Source organism: Monomorium pharaonis, chromosome 7 (genome assembly GCF_013373865.1).
Source record: "Monomorium pharaonis isolate MP-MQ-018 chromosome 7, ASM1337386v2, whole genome shotgun sequence".
Classification (NCBI taxonomy): Eukaryota; Metazoa; Arthropoda; class Insecta; order Hymenoptera; family Formicidae; genus Monomorium; species Monomorium pharaonis.
The window spans coordinates 14,193,882-14,216,773 of record NC_050473.1 but is presented as its reverse complement, the minus strand read 5'-3'; the positions used below and the strand labels follow the sequence as shown (position 1 = coordinate 14,216,773).

The window sequence follows — 22,892 nt, the reverse complement described above, 5'->3', positions numbered from 1 at the left end:
AATATGATTCTAGGTGAAAATTCACCTATATAATTAGAATTTTTTAATACTTTGAAGAATTTTTCTTAGATTTTTATTTATTTTATATATGTTGTAGAATATAAATGAACTAACACTTTTATTGTAAAAAATTCTAATAAATAATATTTTACTATCAGAATTTTATAATTAAATTAAACTAAATTGAATTAGCACTTAAGCGAAAATTCATCTACGGTAGCAGTCTAGGATTACGTGGATGAGACGAATGAGACAATTAACATTTAATCATTTGAGCATGCGATATAGATTTAGCTTAAAAATGTTTATTTATTTATTAAATAAAATACCTTTTTCCGATAACACATCCGAGTCACTCGTTCACAACTTTTTTCCCTCAATGGTTAAAAGATAACTTTACATCGCCATTTTATGCTCATATCACCACTGCATTAAAGTTTTCTTAAAAAAAAAAAAAAGACGTTATTCATATCATTAAAAGGGTCTCCTAGAAATTTATGAGGTTTGAAATGGAATCGACACGAATGTTCCATGTTATTTGGAGTTAATATACTTTTGAAACTGTTTTAACATGCACTTTCTATATGTATGTACTATTTTTTTTAAAAGATTAATTATAATTGATGTTATTAATGTTCATATGTTGCTCTCGCCGGTATCTTGGTGATATAAAGAGTTTTCGTTTTCAATTTTCGACATCGTTGTTCATTTTGTTTATAGGAATCAATTTCGACATAGGAGAGTCACGTACGCGTAACAAAACGAATTGCATAAGCGTGAGATATAACACCTCTTCTCTAACCATTCTAATCGACCAGAGCAGAACTCTCCTCTTCTCAACTTTGACCTTTATTGCATTAGCAATGCAACGTCGATCGGGTGCTGCGGCACAGATGGTCTTTCGTGATATCGTATCGTTCTATCTAACGTCCTTGGCACGAGTTACCGTGCAAACGAGATTAAGGATAACGAGGACGAGAGTAAGAATTGGTAGGGGGACGCACGGAAAGTCGAGAGGATGAAATAGTGAAGGAGGCAGGGAGACGGTTTTCTTCGGGCGGTACATCTTCAGCTACATAGTTACTAAAGTTAATGGAAAGAAGTCGAGACAGCTTCTCGCGCATTAACAATTCGAAAGGCCCTCCTCTGTCTCTCCTTCTCCTCCTGGTCCTCCTTTTTCCCGTCAAAGTCGCGCGCCGTAAAATTCCCATTCGAAATGTAGAAAGGCAATCGCGACGGCACACTTTGCCACCCCCTCCCCTCTCTCTTCACCACACCGTTTTGCGCCGTTTCGCGTTTCGTTAGCGCCGTAATGGCTGATGAATAATCCCCGGCAAATGAATTAAGAAAAAAGATGTCGTCGAGCCAGCGGGCACGGCCTCCTTCCTTCAGCTCGCCGGTCGGCTTCTTTTCCCGTCTGAGTTATAAATTTCCGGGCTATGCCCGGTAGTTAATAGAGACAATGAGAAAATGAGGTGGCCCGCTATCGTTGAAATATCGCGCTCGCCACTCTCGTAAATCTGAGATTCATCTTATTTAAGCGCGAGGCACGTTCAATGTCACCCTCTTCCCCCTACCCCGCTAAATAATCTTTTTCGCGCTTGGAATTAATTAGGTTGCTCGTACAAGCCGGCGCTTATGTCACGTTCTAACGAAGGGTCAACGTGATGTAACACATTCGCGTATTACATGTAGAGACGACGCAGCTTTTTAAGTTCGTTAATAATAAATTAATAGTTCGAGATTATCATTCATTTCAGCGAATCGACAAATCGCATTTCATTTGAATATTGCATATCTCTAATGTATATATAAAATAGTGAATGCATATGCAATTTCCTTTCTACGCGTTGTTATCTTTATTCATCCTTTATTGACATTGCATGTCATTTCCTCGATACAATTGGTTACATGCAGTAATTCACATGTAGCAGGAGTTTTATTAAAGATGATATTGAATGAGTTAATAACTTATCCCGATGGCAATCAGTTTCGCGTTGTCAAGCGTAAGACAAATGTGCGGACTGATTGTATTTAAGGGAATCATGGAAATCCGCAGCTAGAAGGGTGTGACCGAGCTCTTAATCTTTTCCCTGGTCGATTGCGCAGAGGAGTGAGCCAATGCAATTCCTTCATCCCTCTTCATTAATTATAGAGCTCGTTTGGGGAGTTAATTGCTGCTACGATACGTGTGAAATGTTAATGATCCGTATGAGGTGTCGACGGCGCCGAGGTTAATATACCGAGCTCCTATGTCGACGCCTTTCAGGAACGCGTCACAGTCTGACCACTAAAAGAATTGCCAATCTAAATTAAAATAATTAACATAAAACTATTTCTGTAATTATGTATGAACACGTTGAGAATCAAAAAAAATTTTATTGAATTTTACAAGTGGCATTAAGAGTATCGTGTATTTGGAATATATATCTAACCGTTATTTGTATTTTTTCTGGGCTGATTATAAGAAAGAACTGAAAAAATTATATTATTATTTATTTATTGAGTAATAAAATTAATAAATGATAATATAATAAATGATAATAGTTGAACAATAAAATAGCATAAAGTGTAATAAAGATAATTCCCTTCTATATGAAATATAACTATCTTTTTAAATAATTTTAAATTATATTATTAATCTATAAATAAAATTAACGCAGCAACAAATACTTTCGTTAACTATCAACATAAAATACGTTGTATTTTTTTGCAAGAATACTTCCACGATATTTCATTAAAAAATTTAATTGTCGCTCTAGTAGAGAATCGTAAAATATCGGGGGAAAAAATCAATGTGATCAATACGATACACTTTTTTTTTCTTGTGACGAGTTACGTCTCGCGTTACCGATTCGTAGGGAGTGTCGTTAAAAATTGATCCGTCGGAGTAAATGCCGGATGAAGTGAACAGAACGGTCGACGGTTTTTACACCGGATTTTGGTATCAGGCAAATCCCAGCTGCGTCAATAATCGACGCGTCCATCGTTCACCGTAGCAATTTTACGATCCTCGTTATCACTCGCGCGGATGGACCGACGCGACGGTATCGCCGAAAAGCCTCCTCCCGTCCACGGACAGCTGCGGTTCCGAACCGGGACTAATTCATGGATTTCGAGAGAGATTAATTGGCAGAGAATTAAAAGTACCGCGCGCCGTCGTGCTGTCAGCGTCGATATTACGGTCGCGACGAAAGAAAGCGCTCTTTTTTTTTCATTTTTGTCCATATTGGGATATCCGCGTTTTTAGACACGATCGAGAGAGAATTGACTGATATATTTGCATTTGCGTAAATAACGTTACAGCTGAATATATTTTGAAAACAACTAGGTGAGATATTGAAAAAAAAAAAAGTTGTATTTTTACATGAAAATGTAAAACGTTGGTTCGCAATAAAATTAATCACGTTGCAATATACGTGCACAAAAAATAAATTAAGATGACACATGTAATTCTTTTTGTTTTTTTTGTTGTTAATTAAAATAATGATTCTGTCAAAACTTCCGCGGTTTTTGTTGAACAATTTATCTTTTATACTTAGATCAGAATATTATATTTTATTGTATAATATTGTAAAACTAAGATATTAAAAATTTTCACAATACATTTTTAACGAACTTAAAATCAATTTCTTCTCGGGGCAGCTAAAAATAATTCATAAAATAATTAAAATTTTAAGAGATCATATTATATTTTTTATGATACATTTAACATTGAAACTTTGACACAAAAGTCAAAGAAATATCTCTACTCACATACCTCTCGGCTACTGCAAATAATAGGAATACACGCATAAGTGCATAAGTAGCATAGCACTCAAAGAAATGAAGCAAACGTATTTTCTTATCGTAATCGATCCAAGAACGTGATGCATTGGCCTATTCGTCATCGCGGTTGCGCTGATCGTAATGGAACAATTTTACTATTACATTTCTTCTCTCTTGCCAATTCTTCTCTTGGATTTACTCTTGGATGCGATAGAATATCACACATATGTATATCCGGTTGTTTAACCGCGCAATAGATTCTACGAACGTGAGAGTTGAACCAGTGCCGAGTGTTCCACGTCGCCGATGATTTTCAGTTGGGTAAACGGACCGAATGTTCGGCGGAAGGAAGCGGGAGAAAAGTTGCGAAAACGATCGTCCCGTACGGCGCATACTGTTCATGACCGGCCCGGGGAAAACTTGAATCGTTCAGGACAAAGCGAATTCCAAAAAGGAAGCGCGCAAGCGAAAAAGAGAGAGAGAGAGACCGAAAGGGGTTGGGTAGAGGAAGAGGGAGGCAGAAGCGAAGCCTGTGTCGCGAGAAAAATAGAGAAATACTTGTACGCAAGAACGAACGTGACCCACCCTCTCTCTGGGATGTTCCGAACTTAGGCAATAAGGCGACAGTCAGTTGCAGAAGGTCGTGCGGATAGTTTCGGAAACTTGCCGGCACAGCCCGTGTTCCGATTTCTACATTTCGATAATAATCCGTTGCTATTTATTAATCCTATTCTCTTGATTCGCGTCCCTTCTTTCTGTCTCGCTCGCTTTTCTCACCTCCACCTAGTAAGGGCAATTGAAGGGAAACTCGCGCGTAGGGCGCGCAAACTTCCCGAGCGCTGTGGAGTTCACGTGCACGTAAAAGTAATTAAATGTTACCATTCTCTTATTCCTAAATTTGGTTGCGTGTTAAAGATAATGAGCAAACATAGTTTTTGAACATTCACTTACAGCGTTTAAAGACTCTTAAAGTTGTACGGCAATACATTACACGCTTCAAACTCTTGAATAATTTCTGTTAATTGTTTTGTTAATTATAATTAATCTCTATTACGTCGTCGTCTTATCCATAAGTAAAGTAATTTTAGGAAAGTGTGCACCTTCGAAAATAAGTTATTTTAATACGTGAATATAATTATTCATAGAGATGCGTGTCGCGTAGATGTAAGGGGAGTAAAATTCTTTTATTCCCCGACGAGCCTTTTGTTGCCTCCCTGTTTTTCACCCGCGGCGTAATTTTTATACGGTCATTATCGCCATTATGGAAGCACGTGCAGACTCACCTTTCAACGGTAGTAGAAGTACGCAACGGTGGAAGGGTCGAAATGAGAGTCGACGTCGCCCGACGTCTGACGCGCGGATCAGAACAAAGCACCGCTATTTCGAGTAATTACAACTTGTCCCCCGCCGCGTACAAAACTGTTTTCGACCTTTGTCGAAAATTGCTCTCGCCCTTCTGGTACTTGTCTTATTGCTACAATGTTTCAAACATGCAGGCCGTTCTGCTGCTAAACCCGTTTATCCTGCGTATCGATACACATGCAGAAAATAAAGATGCGAGAGAGAGAGATCAAAACATTAAACAATATATATCGTAATCCGAGAATATTTTTTATAATGCGTGCTCACACGTTTTTTTCGTTTAAAGCTGTGTTTTTTTTACTTCTTGGACAATAGCGATGTAAAGTTTTCACATTGTATATGTAGAACTTTATTTTATCCAAAATTATAGATATTACTTTTAGAGTGTATTCGTACTTTCGTAATCGGCTGTCTAATTTTGGATAATTTTCAAAAGTATTACGGGTATCTTTGAATCTGGATGTTAAAAGTATCATTTGTGCCAAAAGAATAGACATCGCGGTAAATTAAATCGGGGAAGTGTGTTACTCCGGGGAAATAAAAGCAGGTAAATTCGCCATACACAAGTCGCGCTGGTGGCCACGGTCCCTCGTAGATCCGTTTACGACGGGAAAGAATGACAAAAGGAAAGCGGGGGACGCGACGGATAAGCGGAGGCGAGCGCACCCAGTTTGAAATTTCAAATTCATTTACGGTCCCGCTGCCGAGTTTTAATCCGCTTTAATTATGAAAAATCGTCGAGTGCTGCCGACCTACCTACCAACCTACCTTCCATCCCTTCGTCTTTTCCGCTTCCAGACATTCCTTTGCGTCATTTTTCGCCCTAGCGAAGATCGTCAGTCTCCCTTAACTGTCACATTTGCCTCTTTTACCCACGCGACATCATTACTGTAATTACTTCGTATATATTGATTGCAATGTCACCAGATCTTTATGAATAAAATGAAGATGTAAATGATATACGTAAAATTATTGTAATTAAATACAGTTGAAATTCTTTTTAATAAAATCGCTTTAAGATCAATACAGAATTGAATTTTCATGTGTAACACTCTAATAAAAGATCTGTGTGAATATTGAAGAAAATATTCTCTCCCTTCTATATCTTTAAACGTTCCATTTTCTTCGCTGTCATGTTTATCTCATGTTTATCGACATATTCAATTACCGTGATGACTTGCACATTAGATCCTGCGATATCCGGAAATATCTAAAGATACGCATTTCTCTTTTCTCAGATACGACGGTAAGAGAATTGACCGGAATACCCCGTTTTCTCCTTACGTCACCTTATTCGGTAAACTTACAAAATCAGATTATATTTGTGGACTCTGGACTTTACTTGTTTCAAAGGTGGCCATTAGTACAGCCACGAGTACAGTTCTGATTAAAGGGATTAAAAGGGGTCTCTGAAAGTAAACTTGCGTGACGCTCGTAGATACGTAGTTTTATTTTCTACAACAGCATTATTACATTGAAACGTGCATTATCAGAAATGCAATCAAAATGTTAGACGTAATTTTAAAATTGAAAATATTTCTAAAAAGAAATAACTAACAAAATATATGATAATTGTAGATTCGTGGAACGAGTTACAAAATTACGTTGAATTGAATACATTACATTGTAGTTATTTAAACTTAGTAAAAATTGTTGCACATTCGAGCTTTTAACGTCGTCCAACTTAAAAATAAATTGATACAGAAATCGCTGCGTCATGCCGTTTAGCACATCAAATCTTTTGTGCAGTAAATTCTCTTCTCTTCTGCAAATCCAACAAAATTGACTTAAAAAATCAATCTGTATAAATCTGAGTTACAAATCTGACATCTCAGAAAAAAAAAAAAAAACGCAAGTCAAAATGTAAAATAGAGACGTATCTCCGTACACGTTTTATACGCTGTAGACAAGACGTGATGCATCGTTTACAGCACCGTCCACTTTGGACATCTTCTTCGACTTGTTTAACTTCTTGAGTTCGATGTCCATCGATCTTCTCCTCGACTTCCCTTGCGCGAGTACTTTACGCCAGTTGAACGTGCGTTCGAAAGGCGTGATCTTTAATTTGGCCAGGGCCTCGGTCTGCACTTCCAGAAAATTGTATATAATTTCTTCATCAGGATCGACAAAAACTTCCTAAATGAAAAGAATAATTATTTAATGTCATTGACACGCTTAGAGATAAATACTTTGATATGTAGAATATTTTCCATAAGAGATTGAACTTTAGCAAAAAATACAGTATAAATTTTTTTCATATACATAAAAAACAAAGTTAATTTTTCAATATAATGTATGTCGGTAAAAATCATCTGCACTATCTGCACTATTTTCTACTTTAAATAAATAAAAAATATAAGCAAGACTATTTTAGAAAGAAATTTATCACTTCGTATAACGTCTTTAAAACATTATTACGATATGTTTAATCGTCTGTGAGCGATCGTATCGATTTCTTAACTCTACGTCGTAATGTATACACTTTTTACGAGCGTATGCTTTTTATATTATTTATAAAGCGCAATACTGCGCTAATTATTTGCAAAGGATTGCCGTAAGATTAATTGATTCCCTTGACGTACTTCTTTCTGAAGAGCGGTTTCCTTCTTAATGAACTCGTCGATCGTTAAGCGTCTGTCGGCCACAGAAACTGGCAAAGGCGGCAACAAAGTTTCTCTGCGCTCCTGATACTGCTCCGGGAAGAGGAACGCGATCGTTTCCTCAAAGATCTTGTCCTGCAGATTCAGAATCTCGCGTATCTTGCGTTTCTTTGTCCTCGCCTCCTGCCGCAACCTGAGAATCGGCGCGCGTTGCCTCTCGAGGACGTCTTTCCTCAGACCTTTTTTCTCCAGGATCAGTCGCTGCATGCGCTTTACTTCCATTGACATCCATCGTTGCTTGGCTTCTTCGAGGAACTGCCAGGGCTTCCGACGCTGTGAATAGTACGAAATTAACTTAGCAGAAAAAGAGAGAGATCGGCTTCCTTCATAGCTCGACTGAACTAATGACATCAGGGAATTTGCCGTTATTTAAGCAGCTATAAACGTTCGAGTCGTCCGACTGCGGTTATCCGTGCTATGAATAGAATGAAAATCATTAGATTTATTTGTTAATGTGGAATATTAGATCGACCGTATACCGCTCGCTCCTTGGGTGTGATCACGCGCTCTGTCGCCTCGATTGTCTCAGCTTTAATCTTTTCCTCCAAACGCTTTTGCTCCTCCTTCATTTTACCGTACCTCATCTTCAGTTCGATAGTCTCGAGATTTGCTTCGCGCCATGTTTCCTGCCAGGCTTGAAACTCGCTTATCTGATCATACGCGGAAATAGACAATTGGATAGAAGGAGTAAAAAAATTTTTACTGCTATTGGCACACAGTAAAATTTACGATAAATTACTGCATGTGGAAACAGAAAAGTTTTTTTCGTGAATACGATTTTCATTAATGATTTTTTCGGTATATTTTTTGTTCTTAATGGAATAATTAGATTATTCCGTTGGAGCAAAATATTTGATTATTATGGCTTTTACTGCTTTTGATGCAATTCCTTCCGTCTAATAAAGACACATTTGCCTTTCGCGAGACATAAATTTCATGTTACTTCGTTTAGACGTTTAATCGATATTGCTGTCGATACATCGCCGTCGTGTCCCTTTTTATCTCACCCTTTGAACCTGTCGGTCGATGAACTTTTTCATCCATTCGACGTCACCCACGTCGTACGTCAGTAAGACACGCGGCGCGGTGAACGTCCTTAAGGAGCCGTTGAAGTCGCAAAATCCGATACACTGCGGCTCCAGCGGCAGCTCGTGCGTGTAGATGCCCGTAATTATCCTCCCCGACAGGCTCTGCGTGAAACTCGGCTCGTGGCTCTTGACTTCGAGATCCCATATTTCTACGGTGCCGTCCATTCGTCCCAATATCAGAACGGTCGGGCGTATGATTCCCCACGAGCACGCCGTGTATCTGCATTCGATAAACGACGACGAAAGTAAAAATGGAACGCTGATCAGCACTAATCCGATATGCTGTTTTCGGTCACGTATGTAAATTGACATATCGCGGTTTTATTAATTGAAGTATATTGTAGCAAAACATTGCAAGTGCCAAATTGTACAAATACAATACAAAACAACACGTTTTATCGCTATGTTCTGTTATGTGTACCAAAAGAGCAGTTTTGCAACAGCTTCTGAAAATTTTTTTATTGGATAATAAATTTTAACTGGATATAGATTTGAAAATTATTTTGTTCGGACATCCAAACATGATGAGCAACGCTAATAAAAAGTTTTGACATTCTAACAATCAGTTTCAACGTTCTGCATTCTCTCAACGTTCTAATTATTTCATGGTCCAACAATTATTTGCAGATCTATATTTTATCTAGCTAAATTTTTTGACATTTTAGCAAAACCATTCTTTTCCTGTACACATATTTTCTATAAGTAACGACAAAATTAACGATGCAACTGTGGATTTTTATTTGGACTTTTAACATTTTGAAATTTTGACTACTTTAATATGATTTTTAACATTAAAACGTGATTACACAAATTTTTACAGAGACTATGGCTGTTTATACCTTTAGTTATTACGATAACTTTTTCTTTGTTCTGAAAATTTATAAGAAAAGGCACTTGCAATGTTTTGCTTTGGCATATTCCAATTGTTAATATTGTACTATAGTAATTTTTTAGGTTTTAAATAACAGATGTGTATCGTCGCTCCCTCGAAATCAATAAAAGTATACAGAGTTAATGAGACAGAATAAATAGACTGTTTGTATTTGAATCGCGGGAGTATCGGTTCGGCAACGTTCGATAATGACTGTTGCGGCGTGCCGACCGCGAGCGGCCGTACATCGAAAATAGCTTTCATTAACGGAGTAGTAACAGCACACGGGTGCTGTAAATGTAAGTTATGATCGTATTGTCATGCAGATCATACCGAAAGTTCGGCTCTCTCTCGCGCGCCGTCGAAAGCTATGCGCGGCGCGTGAAATGCGAACGGGCGAGCGGTCATCGGCGCTTGTGTAAGGGCAATGCGAAACGCTATCGTCGCAATTACATGCCGTACACCGTGGCAATTTATCGCGCGGGCTCGCTCGTTATTTTTATTCCGAATGAAACGCGAACTCGAAACGCGCGGCGCGGCGTTTATGTATATTCATGACCATGTTTCGTTAACTCTCGCGGTATTGACGTTTCTCCTCGAGGAGTAATTTCTCCTCCGCGGGCAATTCCGCGCGCGGCGATTCCGCTCGTCCGCGCGGTTATTTTAACGCGTACAGAGCCCTTCTCCTCTCTTTCTCGCCTTTTTAAAATCCTCGACCGCCATTCTCTCCTCTCTGCACACGGTGAGAATCACTTAGCGCCCGGCGTTTACTTTGACGCCGCGGAAGCGGAAGTTCAGTTTGCTTTAGCAAACGGGGGGAGGGCGATATCCCCCGCGCGAGTTTTTTCACTCACCCGACGTTGGACTTCTTCCAAACGAGCGGCTCGCCGAAATCGTCCCTCCACACGGCGAAGATCTTGCCGCCCACCGTGACCACCACCTGGTGGTAATAATTCGATCTGGCCGCGTGAGTGACCGGTCCGTCGTGCACCCTCTTTATCCAGAGCCACCGTGCCACCTCGCGATTCACGCTCGCGTCAGTGGCGAATTCGTAGCCGGTCCACGTTATGCAACCGAAATCACCTGTTGCCGTCGTTTACGCTTTAATCCACTTTACTGCCGTTGATATTAAATTAGATCAGTCTTATTTAGGGAGATTTAAGTGTAATTAATTGTGTTTAATCACATCTGAATTGCATTAACATTAATGAACTCCCGGTATAATCGTGTCGTGTCTCGACCCGTAGACGTCAACGGTCGGAAATTGAGTCGCGAGAAAGCGTCGCACGAGTATAGTCCGCTTTACCCTCGACGGTGCCGATGAGCATCTTCGGCTCCATAACATAGTTCGCCTTCTCGATTATGGGTCTGTAGTACTTTCTAATTGTGAGATCGTCCCTTACCACCGGGAACGGTTCGACTTGTTCCTTGCGAAACTTTGGATTGTACATGCTGAGAGTCGTTATCACGAACTGTCGGCTCTCGTCCGGATATTGAATCGCGAGGATATAGTCGGGCTTGAAGACGCGATCGAGGATCCTGAAGGGCGACGAGAGATGCGCCATGGATTTCTGAATATCTGGATGAATCTTTTTCTTCCGTCTACGAACTTGTCGGATGTCCTTCTCCGAAGGCCGCCACCTTTCAGAACAATGTCCCCCGTCAAAAACAAGAAATATGTCTCAACGTTATCTCGTTAATAATATTATAGCATTGAAATATATATGAAGACAGCTATTTAGAAGATTATAAAAATAAGTTTTATAGCTAATTGCCTATTTAAATGCAAGACTTTTATTAATCCTCTATTGGAATTTGGTTCGGAAATTGATCCCTGTCGGCACAGCATCGCGCAAATACGCTCCTTTCTCCCGGCGAGATATATAACAGGGTGTAATCTCGTAAATATCGTACTAATCTCGTATCAAGTGAGGAAACAATTCACTAGTATTGGAGCATCTACATAGCCATTGTGGCGCAGCCCGAAATGAAGAGCGCACCCGACTCTCCCTCGCACCCGACTGAGCGCGCAACAGAGATCGACGAGGCCAAGGAGAGCTTGAGAGTTAGCAGGTTCGGAGGACTACTCCGGATGGCAAGGGACGGCAAAGGATGCGGGAAGCGCTGGAAGCGAGGACTGAATACCGATCAACGATTATAGAGGGATGGTCTATCCATTTTCGGACCATATAAACGCCAACTTCGGAGAATCGAGGAGCGAAGGAGAGTCAAGTCGCAGGACCATTACGGTTCCGCAGACCGGGAGAGTTTCTCGAGAAGGATGAGGGCGAGAGATGGGGAAGAGGAAGCGGAAGGCGGTTCGTCGTCCCGCGTCCGGAGAAGAGGACTCGAAAGGCAAGGAGACGGCGCCTCGCTCTTTAACGTTTCACCTGCGACAAGTTTCGCGCCCGTCGAACACTCCAAGTCGCTAACTTCCAGTCCCGGGAGATACGAGCCTTTCTCGTGGTTACCAATTGCTGGTTCAGGTCGACCGGAGCCGCCGTCATATGCCAGCTGCTCGAGTTGCCTTTGCATTTTTAAGAAAAACGACTTGACGTTTCTACTTGACACGGCGATGTCGGGTATCGCGAAAGTGAAAGATAAAAGAAAACGATTCTCTTCGGTTACGTTGGAAATGTCTTTTGAATATTCTATTTCTTATTCTTGCGAGCCGAATGGCGCCATAGAGTTTGTAGGAAAATTTGTCCGAATCGATTCGATTCGATGCGGCTCCTCGAGGGTCACGTTTAGTTTCTCCAACGTTTAATCCTTAACCGATGGACTATTCGAGAGCAACGCGACAGGAATATCTATATCCTTCCTAACTCTCTTATTTGATAAAACTATCAATCTTCAAAGTTCAAGCTGAATAAAGTTGTATTAAAATATATTTTATTTAGCAGAAAAGGAATAATTTTTATATGCATGGAATATTCTCTTTTAAAGATTAAAAATTTCTTTTCTAATTTTTCTGTAGATTCTCAAATAAACTCGCTGCAAATGTATCGATAAATTTGCATACTTGATACTTGTTATAAAAGTGTATACCATATTTACGCAAAATGTATTCAACATTGTATTTTTTTATTTCTTGAAAAAAAAAAACAGCTTTTTTTGTAAATATTTAATTATTCCATTACGCATTGCTCTTGAATGTGAAAAATATTATTTTCGTCAGTAAAATAAAACTTGTTCAAAATTAAAAAATGATATACTCTAAGAGCATTCGCACTAAATAATAAATGTGCTAAAGACATGTGGTAAAGACGGCGCTTACTTAAGATCCCAAAAGGCGACCGTGCCGTCCTCGCTGGCGGTTACGAACTGACAACTTAGATCGTCCAGGGTCGCGTCTTCCGGTAAGGAGGTGATCCGACCGTTTTTGTCGACCTTGTGATGCGAGGGCACCCAGACTATCTGAGTGATACCCGCCTTCTGGCTGTACTTGAGGGCGGACATCGCCGTCGGACTGATCAACGACGTTGCCGTCGTCTCGCGCATCCATGTCATCAAGCTTTTCATCGCGACCCTGTACTTCACTTGGGCGCTCGTCTGTGCCACCACCGTCTCCACCTGCTCGATTTTGCCGGGTATGTGCCAGATGGCGATCTACGGTAAGGATATGGATGGATTTTATCGTCGTTCGTTCGCTCCCCCCCTCCTCGTCTCGTATCGCTTTGTAGCCTAGACTTTTGAGTTTCACGCTCGCAGCTTGTAACGAGATGTTTTCCCACACGTTTTCGCAGACGCTTCTTCTCGTCTAAAATTTGCTAATTTGAGCTCGCAAATAGTGGCAGGCTATTAAGAAGATGCGCGCAGTTTTTAATTTAAATAGTAGGGCGTTAAAAAAATTAGGAAATTGTGAAACAATTGCCAATAAATTCAATTAACACTTTTTTTACAGCAAAAGAAATTTATTTTTCGTATTAATAAAAATAAACGTGAATTAATTAAACTTTTCATCCTTATTTTCGCGTTTTTCCTATTATGAATTGTCGAAAAGAATGTTAAATATCCTAAAATTGCATCATACAATTTTTTATTAAAATGTAATTATTTTAACCTTATTTCATATAATTCTTATTAATATTTTAATAAAATGCCGTTATGGTATTTTCGTGCGTCATAAAAGCATTAAAATTAAACAAGTCACGTAACCGTATTTTGAAATCGTTTTTCTACGCTTTTTATCGTTTTCATCAACATTTTATTATTTTTATTAACATTTTATGGTTGCAACCTGCACTTTGTTTTATATTAATTGCTGTACAGTTTTAAGGTGTTTTTTTGTTTTATTATTTTTTTCTTTTTGAGTTACAAGTTTTTGTAACAAGGTTTAAAATCGGAATGAGTATTGAGATCATAAAGCTCAAATAATTTAATAATACTGTATAATTGGGAAATTTTTATTTGACATTTGCGCGATTGCAGATGCGTTGACTATGCTGATCTGCGCAAAGACTGTATGTGAACGAAATTTTTGGGGGGGTTTTAAAAATTATATTAAAAAAATATCAAGCGAAACGTGCAAAAAAATAATCAATTAAAAATATATATGAAGAGTTTGACATTCTCTACATTTCTTTTACTCAGCTGACGCAACCGGGATTAGAGCATTTCTGGATATTCACGTTGCCAGCCTCGCGTTTTTCTAATACGCGCGTTTCACAATATTCGATCGCCCAATCGACGAGTGTCCCGGGTGTCATCAGATATTCAGAACATTGTGGAACATCGAGAGCAGCAGGGAGGATCGTCGCGATGGATTAATAGAGACAGGTGATCCCGGCTCGCATACGATATTCGCGTTACGTTCGTTGTTCCGCGTTTGCCATGATTGCCGACGCGCGGCACTTTTCGAATTTTCACGTCCGAAACGCGGCGCGCAGTGACAAGTCGGCAGAGCGCCCGGTGGATCCCGCGCGATGTGTTTTTCGATATACGTGATTGATATCGATCGTGTACCATCGGACTGCCGTCCGTTGGAAGAATTTGTTTACGAATATGCGCGTGTGTCGCGTTATTCATTCGCGGGTATGACGTGTCAGGCGAACGCGAATACGAATCGGGGTGTATCGCAGTAACGGGTTAATCGGCGTCGGTGGATTGCCGCTCGTTCGCGAAATGAGAAAAATATTCATATGTGATTTTGTTGCCGAGTCATTTCCCACAATTTCTTTTCTATTCTCAATTCTACAACAACGTAAAAATATGTGCCGGGGTGGAAGAAATAGAATTTATTTTGATCACCTGGCCGTTTTTACAACCACCTACGATGACGTTACTATCGTGAGGGCAGACGGCAATGGATGTGACTTCTCTAGGACTTTCGAGAATTAGTTTAGGTGATATGCAGTCATCGAAGGACCATATCAGTACTCGATTGTTGCCCTCGCAGGCTAAGAATACCTGTTTATGAAAAACGTATGTAATCTTGAATAATAAAATTATATTACATTATAATTATATATTATGAGGATGTGTTTCTAGGTCAATAGAAAAAAAAACATGTTTCATATTGATAATAACATTTTCCTTAAGATTAGCTAGTTTAGAAGATCCTTACGAACGAAACAAATATAATTTTTAGAAGTAATTCGCGACATTTGCCAAACCTCGTCGTAAGTTTTGGGACCTATTAGATATTCGCCCTTCGCATGTTGCGTGTAAGTAGCTATCGTCGTTCCAGTCCAGAACGGATGCCAGCAAAGATCGTTGATAACTTTGTCCACAACGATCTTTCTGTCATAATAGCTCTGGTGTTCTTCGTAACCTATCGGCACCGGTGCCTGCGTATCCTTTTCATTGCGCACCAAATTGGCATAATCATTCGTATAAATATCCCACGTGGAACTCATTAAAACCTATGACAAAATAGTAGATAAATTGAAAGAGTATCTCCTACACATACTAAGCTCTTATTTAAGAAAAATTAAATATTTTTGTAACTAGTCTTGTAATTAAATTATAATAAATTGTACGGTACATTTTAATTAGAATCTAGATGTTTTAAAGAGATCTCTTGCCAGGTCTTATAAAAAAGACTATTTTTACATAAACTTTTTTCGAAAAATATATGGACAGTACGTTTTTAAATTTTGTATACATATAATAACATATATCTATAATTAGAAATTTTTGCAACCCTTAATTGTATTTTAATCATACATTATTTGAAATATTGTAAAATCAATGAGTTTGTAACCTTATCGCACATTTCGTCAGTGTAGCGTTCTAGGAAATCCTTCAAGTAGTCTATCTTTTCCTCGGGGTAAGTAGACAAATCGACTGTCTCGTATTCGTACAGATATTGGTACCAGGAATTGACAGGTATCGATGGTGCCGTTTGCGCCTCGTTGTGTCGAACGATCGGCGTCACTTGCGTATAGCTGCTTACCAATTTACGCCATACATTCTCAAATATTTGCCGTTTATTCGGTAGTAACTCGATGTATCCGTCCCTCTGATCGTCCGCCTTCCTGTCCGTTAGATTTATCGGCACGTTCAGCAAATCGGCGGTACATATAGCCTGATCGTAATTAAATGCGAAAGATATGATCGTCCGGCGCATCATCGACAATGCGGGCTATACAATATATCTCACATACGACACCTCTCACAAATATGATTAAACAATCGCGAGCATTGAGGAATTTATAAACTACTTCTTGCTCGATTAAAATCAGGATAAAGTGATTACAAAATAATTTATTGCGATTTGTGAATGGGTCGCTGCAATATTGTCGATTCGCTGAGAATAATATTTATAGGGGCAGGTTTAGTAGAAATTTACGATAATCGCTTTAATACTGCGGCTTAGAATTAGCGAACGCAAACTATCAATACCCACGCACGAATCACATGTTGGTAATGTGCGCTATTGAAACGTGATAAAATTTTCAAAAATTTACGTACTACATTGTTCAACACGAATATGAATTTGTTGATCAAATAGATATATGCAAAGTTGCGATCAAAAAAGTTCTGACGGAATGAAAAGTCGCGAGTCGTTCGACGGATGCTACATTCGAAAACACTCGAGATTTAATCAATACATGACACGTCACGGCCCTAATATAATTTTTATTAACTGCTGAAGAAATCAGTATTTTTCAGTCAATTATTATACATTTTAAAAGATATTATTTTAGAAAATTAATTAAAATTTAATTTTTACAACCCTTAAGATTAATTTTCTCTCAGGTTTTTAAGAACTCTAAATTAGATATTATTTCACTGAATCTTTTAATTATTTACTAAAGTAATACTTTTTTCTGTAGAGACTAGTAGATTTCGTAAATTTTAAAAATAAACATGTTTTTTATATCAATTATTTTTAATTAGTTAAAAATTTAGTAGATTGATTCTTTAATGTTATACCAGACTTTGATTCTTTAATGTTACACCGAACTCTGCCTTTTAATATTCAAAATAGAGCAACTATGACTCTTTAATGAATCAGACTATGATTCTTTAACGTTTTGCAAACCTCAATCTCGTATAACGGCCTTGTGTTCTTGGCAACGTTGGCATCGACTTCGACACCGCTTCCCAAATCGTGCCATTGGCTAGGAAATTTGTAGAGCGCACTTCTTACGCGACTTTCGTGATCCTCTCTTTCTTCTTGTATGTTTTTTATTACAGCGTCTCTACCCTCTTCAGTGAGAACAATGTAAAATTGACCCTTTTCGGACAAGGACGGTGCGTAGCCGATGAACATCTTTTCGTCGGGATATCCGTAAACTTCGTCCTTTACCGGCAGAAAATCGCTGCTCTCAGAATGTAAATCTATATTATCCTCTATAACATCCTTTCTAACTTGCACCCATGGATATTCTGTAGTAATATCCTCGCCAATGATGCAGCCGACGATCTTCTGCGTCAGCGGCGACAGATCGATTCTCGCAAGTCCTGGTATTCCCTAAGATTACATCAACATAAATTTGTCTTGATATTAACGTACATTCTTTCTTTCTCTCATAAAGAAATAACTTTTAGTAAAAAGTTTCGTAAAAAAATAAGAATACTCTGTATAAATCTTACATATATACACATATCTACAAATAGATATGTGTGATATATTAAATACATTTTAAAACTAATAACAGCTTATTTCTTATTCAGATATAATTCCATAGAATTCCTTCCGTGAATTCTTTTAAAATCTTATGGTAGAACAATTCAATAACTTGAAGTTTTGAAAATAAAATAAACCGCTGGCACGTTGAAATATTCACCATCGACACGGAATATCGAATTTTCTTCAATGGTTCCGTGGTTATCTGCATCGCGTTAAATTTCGAAATGTCGCTCACTGACGGCCCAGAAGAAGCATAAGCGCTGAGATCATGGATAGTTTTCCGTCTTGCCATTGACGGATCGTCCATTTCTATACGAATTTTCTTCTTCGCCTCTGTCTCCCAATCTTGTACAGCTGACAAAATAATGAAACAGATAAAATAGCACGAAAAAACGAGTAATTTTTAGAGAAAAAGTAAAAAAAATTATAACAAAAATAATTTTAATTTTTAAGGTAATATAGATGTTAATAAATAAAGTAATTGTTATTATAGTGAAATTTAAAAAATTTTTGATTTAGAAATTAAAAAATGGCAAGTTGATTAAAATAATTCAGTTACTTTATTTTAACAAGTTATTTAAATTAATCTAGTATTTATCCGATTCATATAATTCACATTTAAATAAACCAAAATCAATAATCTCTTTCATTATTTCTGCCAACTCGCTGCTTTAAATCGTTATTCATATTTGAGCATATTTACGGTTGGCTAAGTTTACGTTTCATTGTTAACACAGTGCGTACTTCCGCCCGACACGCGTATCCGATACGCATCATCGATCTTCGTTCGGCACATAATTTTAACCCATTCGTTATAAAGTTTCAATATTTCTACGTTTGACGTTATCGACGTGGTTCCTTCGATTGCAGCACGTTGTATGCTTTAACAGAGTGTATTTCCATTAAAGAGTCTTTGTTTTTTGAGTTTACAAAATATTTTCACTACATGCAAATTAAAAAAAAATATATCCCGCACAATGTTTCAAACCTTGTGTATGTTTAGTGTTACATTTTAACTTTAGTTTTTTGTCGCAGAGTATCGAAGTAAAATGAACGAATGCATTAAGATCTGATTTGATGTGAATCTAAGAGACACATTACAAATATATATGTACATTATATTGTTATTAAATTTTCATAAAATATTTATCAATTATTATGTCAAATTTTCTCTCGGGAACTATAACCTACACAGCTTTCTCTCCGCTTTCCATTCCTTTTCATCACAAGGTTTTTCTTCCTCCGCGCTAAAAGATTGTTCCGCTTCGAAAAAGTCATCGTATCTGTATTCCTGTTCGGTATCGAGCTCCTGAAACTTTTCATTTCCCGTCATTCTTTCCGTATTTGCTGCGCGTACTTCTTCCCCCATGATGTAAACTGCCCGCTCGATTATTTCACGTTTCCAGGACTCGATTGATGTAATCGACGTGCAAAGGCACAGCCACGTGCGTTCGTAGATACGTATGTATGTACTTATACGTCGTACACGTAATGTGCGTACGAATCGATACGACGTGCGGCGAATATAACTCGAATGCGATACGAGATGAAAGACAGAAGAAATCTTCACGTCCGATCGTCGAAACGAGCGAATTGGTTCGATCCACGCTGATGTAACAATTTTTTAATCCGAACTGTATAACGCAGCAGACGACACACGTCGCGGCTTAACAAAATTTTAAGTACATTTGCAGTTTGATTGAACATTGAAATCTCGGGTTTCATTGTCGAGGGCCTCCGTCTATCGCGTAACGCGAAGTGGATGGACATTTCGGAATATCAATTTTTTCCTCGAAATTTTTTACGTGCGAGCGCAAGCGACGAGGGCGATTTAATTGTTTTTATATCAGGCGAATGAAACGGGTCGTCTGTGCACTTAACCCATTTCGCAGACTCGATATACCACAGGTATTGTCAGCGTTAACGAAACGTTTTGTAACTCAATGAGCAATTTAATTGCACAGCGACCAATTCGTCGTTTAAATGCGATACATCGTCAATTGATAATATGAATTAATAGATTTATCGTAACAAATAATAATAGCATTAAGAAAAAGAAAGTAAAATTCGTAATTGTAAGCATTAGCATTCTTAGCGATATTCGCAACAAATTCTCCAAATATCTATTTTTTTAAAATAATTCTAAGAGAAGTAAAACTTTCTTTATTTGATTAAAAGGTAATGCAATTGCAATGTTGGAACTGGTACGTATAGTATTTTGGGATTGTAATTAAAAGGTTCGTCGGCCGACTGGCTGGAAATGCAATTACGCATGGCATAAAATATTATTCGTTTGCCAAAGCAAACTTTTATTTGTCAAATGCAATAAATTATTGCAGTAATATAAATGCTATCTGGTATCGTTAACACAATCGACAACAAATTTGACAATACCTTTATCTTATTATATAATAACCGAAAATGATATAATGAACGTTAATTTATAATTCATGTAATGTTTTTATCGAGAAAGCTTTGCTTTTCATTGTACAAGTTATAATACCGGTTTTATATAAAGAAAATATATGCGTTATTTATGCATTTAGCGGTAAATAGAAGAGAAGAGACGCAAAGAGTTGAGTGCGATAAAGCGACTTTAAAGTCTCTGTTTTTAACCAAACGCATATATCCTATCGTTCGCGATACAGCAGCGAGATAAACGTCCCCTTACACCCTCGTACATATCTTGCATACATCTTAATTCCCTACCACGTTGTGATGTTATGATTAGAGCAGGCAGGGTTGTTCTCGACGTTAAATACGGGGCAAATATTTATCCAAGATTATGGCGACATAGATGACAGCTTCATTCTGCACGCAATGTGGGATATTTGCGTGATACGTGTATTTATACACTATACGCTTTCGAATAGACAGTACGTTTGCGCACTAATTGTCAACGAAATTTATAACTTTTGCGAATACGCGCGAAACCGGTTCCAAACAATGCGTTCACTTGTCAAATATTCGACCAATTCAAATGCGCTGCATTTATGAGATAGATTCAGCCGCATTGTCACGCACAATTAGAACATTGTCACGCCGACATGCATTATCGTGTTTGCATGATGTGACGCTTGTCTCAACTTAGCGAATGTCTATGAATTGGAAACAAATAGATAGATAAAAGCAAAAAGAAACAAAAATTAAAACATTTATAGCTAAAGATCTCTCGAAAGTAAGTTGATCTTATGACAAAAATAAATTAACGCTTCTCCACATTGGTATAGAAAATTATTTTAAAATTCTCAGCCACCGAAACTATGCTTAAAAATAATTTTAAAGCATAGAACTCTGTTACAACTAAAGTTTGTTGTTAGAATTGAAAGAAATAATCAACTAGGGCTTTATTTCGAAGGGTTATACTGGGGGTCAAGTTAATGAAAAATTATAAAAATTGATAATTGTTGAAATTTTGTTTTCAAATTACACTCAATGATAGAAGTCTAGTACAATCGTGGAGAATTACTATACTCGCAAAGTTAACATGACACTTTTTCAGTTTTGATTTTTTGGTATAAAAAAAATTACGGAATTTTTATGTTTCTATAAGGAACTGTAGAACTATGAAAAGTACTACTGAAATACCATTTTCTTTTTTTATATTAGCAGAATGTCATGCCAACATATCTCTGATAGCATATAAAATTTATGGATCACTTATATTTAAAATATACGTCATTTGATGTGCACTCGGATACTCTGCGTGTACTTCTCAGCGCATATATTACATCATTCTACTTCCAAGTTTGAAGTATTCATAACGCGCAGCTATTAGAAGTAATAAGTATCATTTTTACGACTTATCTTTGCGTTTTCGATTCCTTTTGGCGCGCGTCGGGCACTCTCTTGAAAAATGTATCTTACACCCGGTGCACGTCGGCAAATCGTAAAGAAAAGAAGCAGTCATGCCCTTTTTAAAGGCGTTCTATTTAACGGCAGAGTTCGCACAGAATGATATTGCGTAACTCACAATTGTGCGCGACGCACAATTTCGCAACTTTTTATATTTGACAATTTTTTATATTGCTCTCACTTATACGCCGTAAAAAACGCATGTATTACGCTGTAAGACGGATCGTGATGATGGAAACTTTGACCGTTGGTTTTAGCCATTTCGTGTCGTTGCGCGACGTTAAAGTAGTGTTGGTACTCATATCAATTGAGGTATCTAATAGAAAAAAAAACATTTTAAATTAAATTATTACTATTTTCGCGGGCCTGCACGGCGACCGCATGTTTTGTATGCGCCTCGACGATCGTTATTTTCAGCGTTTGGATGGTGGATCCGGTAATCGGCGATTCGCACGCCCGTTGGAAAAATAGATTCCGGCGTTTAGACAATTTGGCTTCGCGGCCGGGCCGTACGGCGATTAATCAATTGCAAATATATACCACACATAGATTGGAAATACACGCTGCCTATTTCCTGTTTAATCGAATCAAATTGAGATGGTATTTTCCCTGTGTCCGGTCTCCCCATTTATCGGCTCGAAATGTCGAGTGGTGCTTTCCTCTCCGTCCAATGTAGAACGTAAACGATCCGAAATGCGCTCACTGGCGATTGATCGGTCAAAGGGAAAACCGCTGAAAGTCCCTGCCATTTGCGAGTGCAAGAAATGCAGAAAAATAACGGGCGAAATAAAATCTTTAAGATTTAATAAACTCCCGATATGCACAATGCATACTATATATATTAATATTTTTTGCAAAATCCAATTCCGACAAGTTCCCTCTTATATAAGTTTGCGGGTATATCCTTGCCACTTCTAAGTTATATCACAGCTATTTTCTCTGCTCTGTGTAAATATTTCCTGGCCGCAGACACACGTACAGAGCTCTCTCCTCTCTTTATTTTTACCATATCTCTCCGCCGTTAAATTTATCACTCATAATGCCACAGGAAGCTGAAGATAATTTATTTATAACGAAATGGTAAGCAGAGAAAGAGGGGAAGGGAGTGAGACTTTAAGTGGCATTTTCTCTCGAGGAGATGCAAAGGATGTTTTGCTGTGAACCGATGTTAAAATATCTGGAGTCCTACTAGAGAACGCGCGGCGTTT

General features: G+C 38.2%; 1 protein-coding gene across 1 annotated transcript; it reads right to left on the bottom strand.

The window, feature by feature from the left end:
• Positions 1 to 80: 80 nt before the first annotated feature.
• On the bottom strand, positions 81 to 19,198 carry LOC105828274 (WD repeat-containing protein 63). Its single transcript, XM_036289624.1, has 13 exons — positions 19,017 to 19,198; positions 17,987 to 18,233; positions 17,239 to 17,670; positions 15,955 to 16,278; positions 15,365 to 15,613; positions 15,000 to 15,158; positions 13,026 to 13,358; positions 12,140 to 12,263; positions 11,056 to 11,430; positions 10,604 to 10,832; positions 8,798 to 9,098; positions 7,713 to 8,063; positions 81 to 7,266 (listed from the first exon to the last, which is right to left on the bottom strand). The coding sequence occupies exons 1-13, from the start codon at positions 19,196 to 19,198 to the stop codon at positions 7,024 to 7,026; spliced, it is 3,549 nt and encodes a 1,182-aa protein (XP_036145517.1). The 3' UTR covers positions 81 to 7,023.
• Between the last annotated feature and the right edge of the window lie 3,694 nt (positions 19,199 to 22,892).

What these genes read in the sequence shown, in the direction of transcription:
- LOC105828274 (XM_036289624.1), bottom strand. Translation starts at nt 19,198, where the DNA reads ATGGGGGAAGAAGTACGCGCAGCAAATACGGAAAGAATGACGGGAAAT. An exon ending in GGCCGTTATACGAGATTGAG is followed by an intron (nt 16,279 to 17,238) that starts GTTTGCAAAACG and finishes AATTACGATCAG; the next exon opens with GCTATATGTACCGCCGATTT. An exon ending in GGGCGCGAAACTTGTCGCAG is followed by an intron (nt 11,431 to 12,139) that starts GTGAAACGTTAA and finishes GATAACGTTGAG; the next exon opens with ACATATTTCTTGTTTTTGAC.